At 41.4% G+C, this 15,463-nt stretch overlaps 1 protein-coding gene across 1 annotated transcript in view; it reads right to left on the bottom strand.

The window, feature by feature from the left end:
- Positions 1-14,042, bottom strand: part of EFHB (EF-hand domain family member B) — a 53,465-nt gene extending 39,423 nt beyond the window's left edge. The window contains 1 exon segment of the mRNA XM_045520057.2: positions 10,190-14,042. Coding sequence (XP_045376013.2) covers positions 10,190-11,110 — 921 coding nt within the window. The 5' untranslated portion in view covers positions 11,111-14,042.
- Positions 14,043-15,463: the final 1,421 nt, after the last annotated feature.

Genomic DNA, 15,463 nt, shown 5'->3' with positions numbered 1-15,463 from the left:
CCTCCCCTATAGTTTCTCCACCAAGCTCCACAACATGAACATACTCAATTATTTATAGTCTGCACTTTGAACCTGGCCATTGTTGACTGAAATAAATGCATAGCCTAAAAGTTGAAAGTTATGTTTTATTTGGCGGGAGGACTCGAGCCAGGATGACAGCCTCTCAGATCGCTCTGAGGGACCGCTCCAAAGAGGTAGGGAAGGAGCTAAGATACATAAGAGTTTTACAACAAAGACCAGGTAGTTGGAATATTAAAAGATTACTTGTTAACTGAAGAAAACCAGGCATCTCAAGTTAAAGAATTTAGCCCTTTTCTATGTGTGGGAGGGAGCAAACATTTGGGCTCATTCAATTCATTCCTTTGACAAGCACCTAGCTATCTAGGGCCAGTATCCTGTCCTTTCTTATTCTGAGTCCCCTCAGAGGGCACCACTGTGAGTGGCTGCAGAGGCCAGGCTGCAGGCTTGTCTTCACTTGGTGGGGGGGGGGGGGCAGCCGCTGATGACTTGGTGACTTCCGCATTCTTTGTTTACTGATATAGTTTGCAGTATTTTTCATTCACACCAAACATACTCTCCAAGTTTGGTGAAAATCTGCTGTGTAATTTTTCATGTGGTCCAGTAAGAGACAAACAGAAGGAACTTATGTTTTATTTATATAAATATAAACATACTAAATACACAACAATAGGCAAATGGTTAAATAAAATATGGTACCTTCAAGTGATAGGTACGCTAGAAATAAGAGAATCAATTGTGTGCAGAGCCAGGACAGAACTTAGGAGCAGTTTTAACAGCCACCTTGAGTTGATCCTAGTGACCCCCTAACCTGAGAAAGGGAACAATGATCTTCTATGAGACTTCCGTTTGCCTCAAGGGCATTTGTTTTAATGTCCAGGAAATGTCTTTGACTTCATTCTGCAATCCTCTGTTGAATTTTTATTTAGCCTGTCACACTTAAGTTCTAAAATGTTCTATCTTCTTCCTTGGCTGTTATTGTCAAAGTTCCAATCTTGTCTTCTGGATGCAGCATCTTTTATCTCTCAGGTTACTTTTCTGTGTGCTTACATCTTCCCTGTCCCCTCTGGGTTTTCTGTCAGCTTGTTTCAGCCTCTCCCTTCCAGCTGGCGTCGGATCAACAGATCAAAGTTAGGCTCCACAGGGACTATGTAGCTCCGTGTGCACAGGGCTTGTTGACTCTTGGGCTTTCCTATAAGATGATCAGATGATGAGGCAGTCTTTATTTTGGTAGGGTCCCTAATGTCATTTGTTTTTCCCTCTAGGCTATTCAGAATTTCCAAAAGATAGTAATGATGGTAATAATAGCTAATGATTATAAAGCACATAGGATATGCTGGACACTGTTTTAAGGGCTTTGTATTAATTCTTTAATACATAATGATTTCTGTGAGGTAGGTACTATTAGCCTCCCCATTGTAACAGGGTTACACTGCTCATATATGGGCAGATCTCTGAACACAAGTAGGCTGGCTTCCAAATCTCTGCTCTTATTCCCAATGCTCTCCTGCCTCTCTCTGCACTGCCAACTGATGGAAGAGCTGGCTTTACACTGGCTACTTGCCCTCTAGGGGCCTATTGGGAGAGGAAGCTAAGGAAATCGCATCACAGAAAGTACATTTTACAATGCCCCATTTTCAGCCTGGAGCTGCCCCTCTGCTTTTCCTTGGGCTTGGTGTCTTTTGACTCCAAAAACCCTGTTGGAAAAATAAATCCAGTTCTGGTAGAAGGGAGCAGGAGCTGGTGCAAAGATGTAGGGAATCAGGGTAGCATAGGATGGAGGGGAACCAGAAACCCAGCTACGCTGAATTCAGACTTTGAACCAATCCTTCAGTTTTCAGCTTCAGGCTTTACTACATCTTCTTCCAAGGGCTGATCCAGGCAAACTGGATCATTTCTGGTGGAAATTTCTACCTGGTTTCCGTCAGATTGCATTTTCTCCTGCAAAATCAGTTGCTGTAACTCCCTATTTTCTTCTGTTTTCTAAAGTGTATTGAAAATCTTCCTATTTTCTAAAGTATATTGAAAATTTTAAACTGTTGTCTCTTCTATTTTCTTTTATTTCTATTATCTTAAAAAAAACAACCACTACAGGCCACAAAAATCAGGAAATTAGCATGGATATAATAGTAGTATCTAATGTAAGGACCCCTTTCAGATATCACCAGTTACCCTAATACTGTCTTTTATTGTAAAAGGAGCAAATCCATGGGTCACAAGTGTGATTGTGTGTTTCCTTTGAGAAGCAGACACCACGATTAGCCATACAAGAGACTTAGGAAGAAAAACACCTGTGACAGATGAGGGCGGTGTAGGCAGGGGGAGATTTCAGACCATGACACCTTTGAAAGGAGAGCAGGAAGGCAGTATTAAGAAGGAAGGGCTTCAGAACACAGCATGGTTCTGAGAACACTTTGGCCAGGTCAATGCATGGTCTCTGAAACTGTATTTCCCATTTAAGGAGTCTGTGTTGGGTAAACAGGTTCAGTTCTAGAGTCCCTACTGAGCTCCATCACTGAGAGCGTGGCCGGCTAGTTACCACGGCCATAGGTCCCTGAGGGCAGCAGGTAGAGGCTGTCAACTGGCTACATGCCCCACAGCAGGTCCTCTTGAAGGGAGTCAGGATCCAGGCACCTGGGTAGCCAGCACACACGCACAGCATTTAGTCCTCACGTCTCTTCTGTCTCCTTTAGTCAGTTCCTAATGTTTTCTTGTCTTTTATGACCTTGACATTTTTTAGTATAGGCTAGTTATTTTGTTAAATGTGCCCCAATTTGGGTGTGATTAGAGTTAAAGTTACACATTTTTGTCAGAGATAATCACAGAAACGATGCTGTGTTCTTCCATCAGGGAGTACGTGCTGTCAACTTGTCCTATGACTAGTAGTGTTAACTTTGATCACTCATTGAAGGTAAAGCCTGCTGGGATTCTCTGCTGTAAAATTTGTCATGAATCATTATTCTGTGTAAATATCCAGTTCCTCACTAAACTTTTACCTGCTGTTTTAATATCCATTGATGATTTTTGCTTAAACCATTACTACTATGACAGTCACCAAATGATGACTTTCTAATTCCATCATTCCATCTACACTTATTAATTGGCATTATACTGCAAAGAAACTTTCTTTTCTTGCTATTTATTCAATCATTGATGTAGTATATCAGTATGGAGTCATGGATTTCTATTTTATTCAATGGGAATTTTTTAAAAATTGAAATATAGTTGATTTACAATATTATGCTAGTTTCAGGTGTACAGCAAAGTGATTTGGAGATATATATATATATACACACACACACACACACACACACATTTTTTTATTCTTTTCCACTTACAGGTTATTACAAGATACTGAATGCAGTTCCCTGTGCTATACAGTAAGTCTTTGTTGTTTATCTATTTTACATATGATAGTGTGTTATCTGTCAATCCCATACTCCTAATTTATCCCTCCCCCTTCCCCTTATAGTCAAAGATAATTTTATTCAGTGCTCAGAGTATAACAGTTTGGGCCATTGGGGGCCCCTTCAAGCTTGTTTCTGCACTTCCTTTGCCATATCTGCATTATTCTTTGAGAATTTTCTTACTTTTTGGCTCTCTAAGGTGTTCCAAGTACATACTGTGCTACACCAGCCCTAGAGTCAGCCATTCCTCCAAAGGGTCCTGATTCCTTTTAATAGAAAATAATATTTAGAAATCGAGATCTGGGTTCTAGTGTGCTCACTGCTACCAGATAAACATTGTTTCTTTTAGGTCCTCTTACAGGACAGAGCTAGGAAATGTGTGTGTATACCGGCCCCCCCTTGCATCTGTATCAATCCTGTAATATTCTGTTAAATGTGTCTAGTTTAGATACACAGATGTGGATTTTGACATGGTTTCCACCAGTACCTCCAATTACAATCCAACACAACAGGATTCCTTCTACCCTTCTCCTTTTTGTATTTGTAACTGGTTTCTCTACCAGTAAGAAACCTGGCTTCTATGGTCCTCAGTATATTTACTTATCTGCCTCTGGATGTTATCAGCTCCCAGCTTCACTGACCACCTCCCTCAGCCACCTCCTTCCTCAGTTCCCAGCTACACCAGTGCCACCTCACTTGGCCACCTATACTCAGCCCCCAGTATTACAGTTTTCAGTGACCAAGTACCTTTTTTTATTTCTCACAAGATTGGTTACCATGGTTCAAGTCAACTCAGGAAGGTTGATACCAGCCCATTTTCAGCTGCTGAAGACCCACTGACCCATAATCATCATGTCACCTTCCACTCTCCAAACTCAGTATGGGCTAGGACAGTGGTCCTATCTCTCCCACTGTGCCTTGGCCAAGATCACTGTTTTCCTGGTAGATATCCCTAACTCTGAATATCTCAGCAAAAAAGTTAGGCGTGATAGCATCAATCTTTCTGCCCAGAAGGCCCTGAACCCGTTATGCAGTTGAAACCACCCACTTCTCAGAATTCTGCAGAGAATAGCTCTTTGCGAATTCAGACAAAATGAGTCGTTGTGCCTTTTTTGTTTCAAAACAGGGTTTGAATGACTGTCTAGTTCTCACAAGATTTACAAATGGGTGACCCTTTCGCCTCTACCCATCCCCACATAGCCATCAGGTTCTCTGGGTGCACAACAGGAAAAAAAATTAAGGCATCCCTTTGCATGACATTTACCATATTGTGAAATCATTTGTCTATTGGGCTCAAGTCTCTAGACTGTAAGTTTTTTGAAAGCAGATACTGTATCATTTTTCATCTTTGCAGCCCTAGCGCCTGACATACTATCTAGTCATTGTAGACAGAATAATTTTTTTAAAACTTTCTTTGAATCTTTCCTTCCTTCTTCCTCTTGGTACTTCAGGGCTCAATACCATTTACCAATGCACTTTGTAAAGTTCACTTGTTTTGTCTTAATAACCCCAAGGTTTCTGTTATAGTCAGTGCATTAATGGTGATCAAGGGATGGCTTGATGGAAGACTTGTCAATTCTATTCATGTACTAGCATTACCCTAATACCAAACTCAAAGAAAACACAAAAAGGAAAACTACTGTCCAATATTACATGGGGTCATAGATGCAAAACTCCTAGTGAAAAACTGGAAGTCAAATCCAAGAATACATTATAATAATAATATGACAACCCAGTAGGGCTTAGCCCCAAAATATGAAGATAGTTCACTATTAGAAAATTAATCATGTTAATTCAGAAAAGATGTATTTCAACAAATGTGGAGAAAGCTCTTCATGGTTGAAGCTCTATTCCTGATTTTTAAACATTCTTAGCAAACTAAGAATGGATATGGGTGTCCTTAACTTGATAGACCAAAAATCTTCAGCAAAAATAATACTTAACAGTGAACCATTAGAATCATTCCCATTAAAGTTTGAAAAGAGACCTTTCAATATTATCTTATTTATCATAGGCAATGCAGTGATATAGGAAATTGAAATAAGAGCTATGTATACTAAAGAGGGAAAGACAGAAGTGTCAATATGATTGTCTACCTAGAAAATCCAAAAGAAATAATGGTAAGCAATTACCTCACACCAGTCAGAATGGCCATCATTCAAAAGTCCACAAATGACAAATGCTGGAGAGGCTGTGGAGAAAAGGGAACCTTCCTACACTGCTGGTGGGAATGCAGTTTGGTGCAGCCACTGTGGAAAACAGTATGGAGAGTCCTCAAAAGGCTAGGAATAGACTTAACATATGACCCAGGAATCCCACTCCTGGGCATATATCCAGAAGGAACCCTACTTCATGATGACACCTGCACCCCAATGTTCATAGCAGCACTATTTACAATAGCCAAGACATGGAAACAGCCTAGATGTCCATCAACAGATGACTGGATAAAGAAGATGTGGTATATTTATATGATGGAATACTATTCAGCCATAAAAACTGACAACATAACGCCATTTGCAGCAACATGGATGTTCCTGGAGAATGTCATTCTAAGTGAAGTAAGCCAGAAAGAGAAAGAAAAATACCATATGAGATTGCTCATAAGCGGAATCTAAAAAAAAAAAACCAAAAAACATAAATACAAAACAGAAACAGACTCATAGACATAGAATACAAACTTGTGGTTGCCCAGGGGATGAGGGGTGGGAAGGGACAGACTGGGATTTCAAAATGTAGGCTAGATAAACAAGCTTGTACTGTGTAGCACAGGGAAGTATATACAGGATCTTGTGGTGGCTCACAACGAAAGAGAATGTGACAGTGAATGTATGTATGTTCATGTATAACTGAAAAATTGTGCTCTACATTGGAATTTGACACAACATTGTAAAGTGACTATAACTCAATTAAAAAAACGTTTAAAAGAAAAAAAAAGATTGATCAGAGTTCAGCAAGAGGACCAGCTATAAAAACTAAAAACGAAACAATTTTCAATCTTATTATAAATCAAATAAATGTGAATTAAAACAGTGTCTTGCAAATCATTAATTTTTAAACTTTAGTGGTACAATCTTTTAGGAAGGGATTTGGCAACAAGAATTAGAAAATAATCCATCCTTTGGCTTCTGCTGAAACTCTATGCTAAGGAAATATTCTAAGACATGTGCATAAAGAAGTTCATAGACTATTTTTACACAAAAATATGGGAAAAAAATTAATATCCAACAAGAGGAAGTGAGTTAACTAAAGAAGTATATATTGGCTTAAAGAAATCTTGTCCTTATTTAATCACTAAAAGATCTTTTAAGTTCTCTGTAATAATATAAAAAAATTATTAAATAATAGTAAGTGAAAAATCAAGACAATTCTTATGCTTGCTGTATCAGCTACATAAAAGTGAAATTGGAGGGAAGTGTCAGGAAGTGCAGTGCAGTTAAGAACTCAGCCTCTTGAACTGGAAATGGTGACTTCAAATCCTGGGGCTGCCACTTCTTAGCTGTAAGACTTTGGCCAGATTATTTAATTTGCCTCAGTTTCCTCACCTGTAAAGAGCTCATGAGTAGTGATGTTGAAATAGCAAAGCCACCAATAACTGTTAACTAACGTGAATGCTGCAGAGTGCTAGTAGGCAAAGCGTTACGGTGATGAGATTAGGGGTGTTTTCATTCCTGTTTTCTAAATTTTCTATAATGGTATCTTCGTTTTATAGTAAAAGTAGACATTTTAATATTTAAAAAATTATTTTTAAAAGGGCCTCATTTCTAGCCAAGGCTAATCTCTCCTCTGGCCTATGATCCTATTTCCATACCCTCCTGGGTATCTGGAATCTAGTTATGGCCATTATCTCCTTTGCATTATCTCAAACTCCTCTACTGATTGGCTAAACAAATAAAAATACCTTTAAAAACTAAAAACAGACTTACCCTGTGATCCAGCAATCCCACATCTATCTGGAAGAAACTCTAATTCGAAAAGATACATGCACCCCAGTGTTCATAGCAGCACTATTCACAACAGCCCAGACATGGAAGCCACCTAAATGTCCATCAACAGATGACTGGATAAAGATGATGTGGTATAGATGTAATGGAATACTACTCAGCCATAAAAAAGAATGAAGTAATGCCATTTGCAGCAACAGGAATGGATCTGGAGATTGTTATACTAAGTGAGGTAAGCCAGAAAGAGAAAGACATATCATTTATATGTGGAATCTTTAAAAAATGACACAAATATTATTTACCAAACAGAAACAAACTCACAGACATAGAAAACAAACTTATGGTTACCAGGGGGGAAGAATAAATTGGGAATTTGAGATTTGCAGACACTAAAACTACTATGTACAGAATAGAAAAACAACAAGGTCCTACTGTCTAGCACAGGGAACTGTATTCAATATCTTGTAATAACCTATAATGAAAAAGAATATGAAAGGGAATATACATACATATATATATATATATATATATATATATATATATATATATATATATATGTATGTATAACTGAAACACTATGCTGTACACCAAAAATTAACACATTATAAACCGATTATACTTCAATTTAAAAAATTTAACTAAAAATTAAAAATATTCCTAAATAGAATCTTTACTCTGTTCTCTTCACTGCCACACTTCTTAAGGGAAAAAAAAAATTCACAGGAGTTTTCTTCAACTCTAATTTCACTCTTCAGTGTACTGGAATCTGAAATGTCCCTCCATCATGCCATTTTAACAATGTTTCTAATTCCCTTAAAGGCCAAAGTGAATGCATCTTTATTCTACGTATCTATCAGAGATATTTTAACACTGCTGGTCACTTTCTCCTTGAAACTCTCTTCCCTGTCGGATCACATTTAGAAAGGAGGGTGTGAGGGGCAGGAGGAAGCAGAGGTTTTAGAATTGCCTGTATGGGGAAACTGGAAGCCTGTATCAGCTTCTGTGTGAGATCAAGTCTGAAGCCTTAGACTGGAGAACCAATCCAGAAAGGGAAGCAGTCGTAGTCAAGTGAGAAGAGAGTGGCTGGGGAAATCCAATAAGGGAACCAGAAAGCAAAGTGGGTCAGATTTTTAAAAAAGAAAAAAGAAAACACCCGGAATCCCAGGGGGAAGAGAAGTCTGCAGATGCAGAAAACATTCTGCAGAATCCCTGTGACCACTTCAGCTGAATTGTGTTCTCAAATCTCATTGTATGGAATCCTTCATTCCCAGAATACTTATGTTGCTCAATACCACTGTCTCAGACTCACCTCTTTCTTCTCTGACTGTTCTTTCTCCCATTTAATCATCCAGCCTGCCTTCCTTTGATCAAACGTACATTTACTGAATGACCACTGTCTGCCATCTGCCAAGCATGGTAATATGCCATGACACTACAGGATAAATAAGAGAAAATCCTTGTCCTCAAGAACTCACCTAGTTGACATTTCTTTCTCTGACCATCTCATATGTTTCTGAAGGTCCTTGCCTAGACCTTCTTCTCCCATGCCCACTCGTGGCTCCAGCTGTCTCCTATTACTGATGGTCTCCCTGGCTTTTTCATCTGATATCCTGTATCTATCTCAAACTCAGGACGGCCAACACCAGATGCTCATTTGCCACCAAACAGGAAGAGATCTCATTATCAACCTAGAAACTCCTAAGTCACCCATCAACTTCCCTCTTTCACCACATAGATGGACAACTGGATGACAAGTCTTCACAGCACCATCTCCTAAAAAGTTCCCAGAAATGCCCTCTTCTCTCTATTCTTTCTAACTCTACATTAATTTAAGGTCATCATTATGTTGGAGTAGCCTTCTAACTTTTCCCTGTTATCCAGGAGCTCCTCCTTCGAGTCTACCATTTTTATCGCTATCAGAATTATCTTTCCAAAAGGTGTATTTTACTTATTTCTTCCCTCATAAAGATCTACCATTGCTTCTGTTTTACCCCCACATTCTGGACCTTTTGATTTCTTCATGTATTTTATCATCATGTTGGCTAAACAGAAGTACTTACACGTCTCAAACACAAGAAGCTTTGGGTATGCTCTTTGCCATTCTTTGCCCAAGATGCTCCAACCCTTTTTCCCATCTGACAAATACTGATACTTTTCTAAATTAGATCAAACATTATTTGCTCTGTAAAGCCTTTCCCATCGCCTCCAAACAGAACTGTCCAAACGTCATTGAGCTCCATGACTAAAGTGTACTTCTATTAAGGAAGAATCACACTTGTTGCTATTCATTTAGATGTCTGTATAATATTTGTTTTGTTATTGTTTCCAACACTGGCATGAGAGCCTAAACCCATAGGATAGGGATCATGGGCTTTTCATTTTATAGTGCCCTGTACCCAGCATAATGGCCTCCACAAGTCTTTGCTGGAAAGAATAAATAACTCACAGAATAGTGAATGAAAAAAAAAGTTTCTGAAAAATGTACATGAACATTAAGGATAAAATGTGTATTTCAGTAAGAGGGTTGAGAAAATGCAGACTGAGGAATGAAATGTAGATCACAGGAGAAAGGAGAGAGAAATCAAGAGGAACCACTTATGTGCACAGAAAACAAAGCTGTCATCTAGGAAGGGAGGCAGAGTGTCAGAGGCGATCGGACAGAGGAACAGCTGGAAAGAGTCCAATGGGACAAGGAATATCAGAATCTCTACAAATTCTTTGCTATGTGACGCCACACATCCAAACCAGTCTCTCTAGTTTATCATCTCGATAAAGACATGGCTATACATTGTTCACAGGGAAAGTCCTGGGGAAAAAACTTACACTTGGCCAACAAGGCATCCGATCAAAAAACTTGCCAGAGTATATGGGTCTGATGCGATCTGGAGGTTCGACTCCTGGTTCAATATTTGCAGCCTCTTTTTGTTCTTCAGGTTGCTGGGCACACTGGCACCCGGGAGGTTCTATCACCAAGCCCATTTGGGGCTCTGTAGTCTTAGTGTCATCTGGCTCCTCTGGTCGCGGAAGCCCCGTGTCCACCTCCACAGGAGGCTCCATCTCTGCGCTGGGCTTCGTCACCACACACGTGGACTCTCTTTCCAGTTCCTGTCTGGGTTCCATAGCCGGAGCAGGCTGCTTCCCCACAGGAGCCTCTGACCCTTCCGGGTCACCAGCCACAGGACCTTTCTTGCTTCCTAGAGTCTGTGGACTTTCACACACCCTGCCCAGTGAAGGCTGTGTTACCCTTCCAGGAGAACACCCTGCCAGAAAACACTCACCTTCTAAACTCACTCCTCCTGGCAACATTCTCAGAGAAGGTTTTGTTTCCTGTGAGCCTAAGACCCTGCTGACTCCTAAATTACTCCCCTCCATGAAGGTCCCAGAAATATTCTGTCTTTTTAACCCTATTTCAAGCTTCTTGCTTGATGGAGATTTTGTTTTCAGTGATGCCATCCTGTCCTCATATTTATTACTACATGGGGAACCTTCTCTTCCTAATCCCACTCTGAGCCCCAACTCCGTGGGAGAGTTTGTTCCCACGAAGACCCTCCTCTCTCCTAAGACATCCTTTCCTTCCTGGGCGAGCCCCACCTCCATGCTTAGGGGAGAATTCCTCTCAGACACCCTCATTCCTCCAGGGGCACCCCTCTCTAAGGGGTAAGCTGTACCTGGCTAGGGGGAAGATCCCAATCCCTTGGAGGGCCCCAACCCTTTGGGGGACCCTACTCGCACGAAAGAGCACATTTCCACTCGGATTTCCTGCTCACTGCTTCCTGCCTATCACTTAACAGCTGGCGGAGTTCACTGGGAAAAGGAAGATGGTCTGTTTACCCGGTTACCTGGGAAGCGGGGGCGTGGCTTGGAGCGCAATTCTTTCTCGGGCAGGGCCCCGCCTATCTCTCTCCCTCTCTGTCTCCTCTCCCTCATTACCTCCCCCTCCTCTCTTACACCCTCTCTCTTTTTCCCCCCTTCTTTACTAGATCTAGAGGGCAAGAAAACTTGAAGGATGAGGTCTTAGGTACTAGAGCAAATGATCACTAGCTTCTCTTTGCTTTCCCAAGCAGTGCAGTCTCCTTAGAATGGGTTCAGCCAGGGGCTTCCTCCTGGCCATGGGCCTAGTAATCTCACTGGTGATCAGGGAATAAATGGCCGCTTTCTGGTGGTGATCACCAGTTTTGGGTCCTTCCTTGTGAAAGTACATGCACACTGCTTGTGGTTCTTTCAGAGCTTAAGAACTTCAAAAATTCCGTTGTTTTATTTGGCCCCTGTGGTAAGAAACATCTCAATCTTTGAGAACACCTACACTTCAATAATTGTGCTTTAAATAGCATTTCAAGTATATATATTAAAGTTTGAGATGCATTATGCAATAATGTATTATTGAATCTTTAATGTGGCAAATTCAAACTTTTTAAGTATGAGATTTTCTTTAAATTCTCTTTAAACCCTTTCAGGTTTTAATGAATGTGTATTTGGTGAATATTATTTTCTACACATATAGGGGATATAGAACACCTTGCTTAGAATTTGAATGAAATTTGTAAGATTCCACTTTTTTAAGTGCCCTATGATAAACTTGTAAAATCCAAAAAATTTTTTAAGTGATTAGGAGAACCTATTTCACATTTGTAAAAACTGTGTACTGTAATTTTCTAGACAGTTAATATAAATATTCTTTTCCCCCTAACCACTTTAAATGATTTGATAATGTGTAAATCAAGGTATGTCTGTATAAGGGTTCATTCAGTTCTTTTGTTTACAATTATCTGTCGAGTCTCCACTTTGTGTCAGTCCTGGGAATTCAATGGAATATATACCAAGCCCTGTCTCATAGACTATATTCTAGTGGGGATAGATAACCATCAAGTACACCAATAAATAAGATCATTTCACCTGATAAGTGATGAGCGTTGTGAAGTAAACAGAACACGTTGATATGGAGGGAAGCTACTTTAGAATTGGTGGGCTTAGAAATCCCTTCGGTAGGAGACATTTGCGCTGAGGCTTGCATGATGCCCTGCAAAGACACCAGCTTTTTGAACATAACTAGCTCAGGTTTTCATTGCCTTTTCCTCACTGCCTTGCCACCATGCCTACAACTCCTTACATTAGAATGACCTTTTGGTTTGTCTCCCAGTTAACAGTCCCAGTTAGAAGTAAATGTTACCATTCATTACCATCTCTGCCAAGAGTCATTCTTCAACCACACAAGGGAAGAGAGATTTCCTGGAGGAGAAGGTAGAAGATATGGGGGAGCTGGAGGTGATGAGAGATGCAAGGTGCTGGGAATTAGTGACTCAGTGTTTAGGTTTGACAGCAAAGGCAGCACTAAGGGCAGTGTGCAAGTCTGTATAACTTTATTTAGGCTCCATCTATTTTGTAGCTTCCTTAACAAATTTTATCCACTAGTAGGATCACACATTTGATACTAAAATGTATCAAACTATCGGTCCTCTTCAGTTATCTGGGGTTAGGGAAAAAACACAGGCATACTGTAAGTGGCAGTACAGGAACAAAGCTTTACTGTGGCGTTTCAACCTCCCCAAAATTACCACTGGATCTTAGAACTACTAGCCACTGGCGCAGCACTCCCCTAAGCAAACATTATGACTACGCTATAAATACCATGGAAGGCACTCCTGAAGGAGGTGCATTAAAAGACAAAACTGGTAGAAGTAAATGAATGAGGAAGCAATGTCCCAGAACAACGATGAAGTTCCTGAGAATTTACAAATTTCAGCATCCTTGTGTTATTTGTGAGGTCTTCTTAAATGTTCACCATTCTAAATGTAATTAAGCTCACAAATATTTTTGGGGTCCCTATCATATCAATCAAAGGTCCTCTGGGAGGAACTGAAATGATGAATACATTATGATCCTGGCCCTTAAGAACTTTAAAAATCTGAATGTGAATAAAACTCTGAGGAGGAAAGTCTAGGCATTCTCTTACTGCAAAATAAAGCAAATAGATATTAGAACTCTTATGAGTAAAGTACATGAAAATACAGGGGAAAAGATAACTAAATCCAGTAAAGTATCTTCAGATGCCATCCGGAGGAGCTGGCATCCTGAACAAGGTGAGTCCTGCAGCGATGGGCGGTAATGGTGTCGCCGGCGAACAGAGCAAAGTGCCAAGATGAGAACACACAGGCAGCTCTCTGGGAACACAGAGTAGACTGGCATATGATGAGGGCATGAAGCAAGAGCTTGAGGAGAAGGTGGCTATAGAAATAGAATGAAAAAAACATGGATTGGGACTAGAGTTAAAGAAATTTGTACTCTAGCAATTAAACATTTTTGAGTAGGCGAGTGATGGGCTCAAGTGTAAAGAATGCATTGAAAAGGCATGAGTGTGTGTTAATTCCAGTTTATATGAATACTGCCTTGGCCCAGGCACTGGGATTAGAGCTCAGATCTGGGGAGTAGAGAATTTGGGATGACAGAATGGACAAGAGTTGAAGATGATTCTGCTCTTTCAAGTCCAGGTGACTGGGAGGCTGTTAATACCAGTCACCAAGCAGAAGCAGGTTTGAGATGGAACAGGTTTGGTTTCCAACATACTGTTGACATGCCAAAACTGATGTAACACATCCTGTTTCCCTTTTCTTCCTGGGATTGTCAGAGATACACTACCATGACTAACATACCATATTGGAACAAGCCACTTGGGATAAAGTGCCACAGATCCCATTTGCACATGACGCATAATGTTCTTCTGCTTAATAACTGGGGAGTTGATCAGAAAGACTGGCTGTTCAAGGGTCCAAGGCATCTTCATTGCAAAATGTTGACTGAGCACCACAGGATACCTTACCCCAAGCACACATCGAGACAATCAATACTGATGTCCTCACAACAGGGCTATAAATAGTAAACAGCAAACTGAAAAAGCAGCTCTCATCCTGAGGGAAAATCGATTTAACATTCTACCAAATTCCGAAAGGAATTTTGTTCTGTTTTATTTCAGATGCCAACAAGAGGCTGTCTATTGTGCGAGATTTAACCAAAACAGCCTGTCTTAAGTAGGTCTGCAGTGGACGGTAATGTATATCTTGAGTTCTTTTTACTTGGAATAGTGCCTAAGAACGCGGGTCCTGGAGCCAGCCTGCAGGTTAGGACTCAGTTTCGTCACCAACACCGCGGTCATGCTGAACAAGTTACACAATCTCTGTGCCTCAAATTGTTTACCTGTAAAGCAGGCACGCCACATTCATTAATTCCACAAACATGACCCAAGACACTTGGCTGCCAGGCACTGTGCCTGACAGACGACAGCGTGGACCATTTTGGGGGGGTAATACTCAACGTAGTAAGGCAGACGATAAAGCCAGTTTCGAGCGAATGCCTCATATTGTACGAATTAAATGGGATAATTCCTGTAAAGCGCTTAGTACAGTAACTGGCGATAGAAAACTCTGTATAAAAGTTACCTATTATTTTAGAATGTGCCCCTCCCCACCCAAAACAGGTAAGCTGTTTTGTGTTTTCTCCAGAAAAGGAAGTTACTGTTGAAGATTTCCCCGCCTAAATACAACTCTGTGGGGGTGGGGGTAATCTCATCCTTCTCCCTGCAGTATATACCACTTACCACCCTTTACCTACCCACCTACCCCCAGGGACGTGTTGGGAGGCTCTCTTGTACTAGAAAAGTCGCCCCAAGAAAGGCCCTTAGCCGAGTTGGCAGAGTCCGGGTGTTGCGGAGTAAAGAAAGGGGGACTGTGAGCGCACAGCCACAGAGGGAACTTCACCGCCCACACTGGCTGGGAGCAACAAACCCAGGTCTCCCCGGCTCCCCGGCAGGTCAGTCAAGGAGTCCCCTGCACCCGCCCTGCGCCGCCGGGAGCTCGGGACCGCCGCCCAGATAACAATGGCGCCGGCGAGGGCGGGGCCGCCCTCGCCCCGACGGGGTGGGGGAGGGGGGCAGGCGGCGGGCCCCGTGGCTCGCGGGGGCCACGTGACGTGAGAGGAGGGCTCTGAGAGAGGGCGGGGGAGCGGATGGAGCGGGCGGACTGGTGACGACCGGAAGTGACGAAGGGCCGTAGTTCACGACGTGCAGCGACGTGGCGGCGCGGCCGGCGCCGGGCGGCGGAAGTGGCT

This window comes from Camelus bactrianus, chromosome 1, assembly GCF_048773025.1.
Source record: "Camelus bactrianus isolate YW-2024 breed Bactrian camel chromosome 1, ASM4877302v1, whole genome shotgun sequence".
NCBI lineage: Eukaryota > Metazoa > Chordata > Mammalia > Artiodactyla > Camelidae > Camelus > Camelus bactrianus.
Note: the sequence above shows the minus strand (reverse complement) of the source record. Positions and strands in the feature narration are given on the sequence as shown.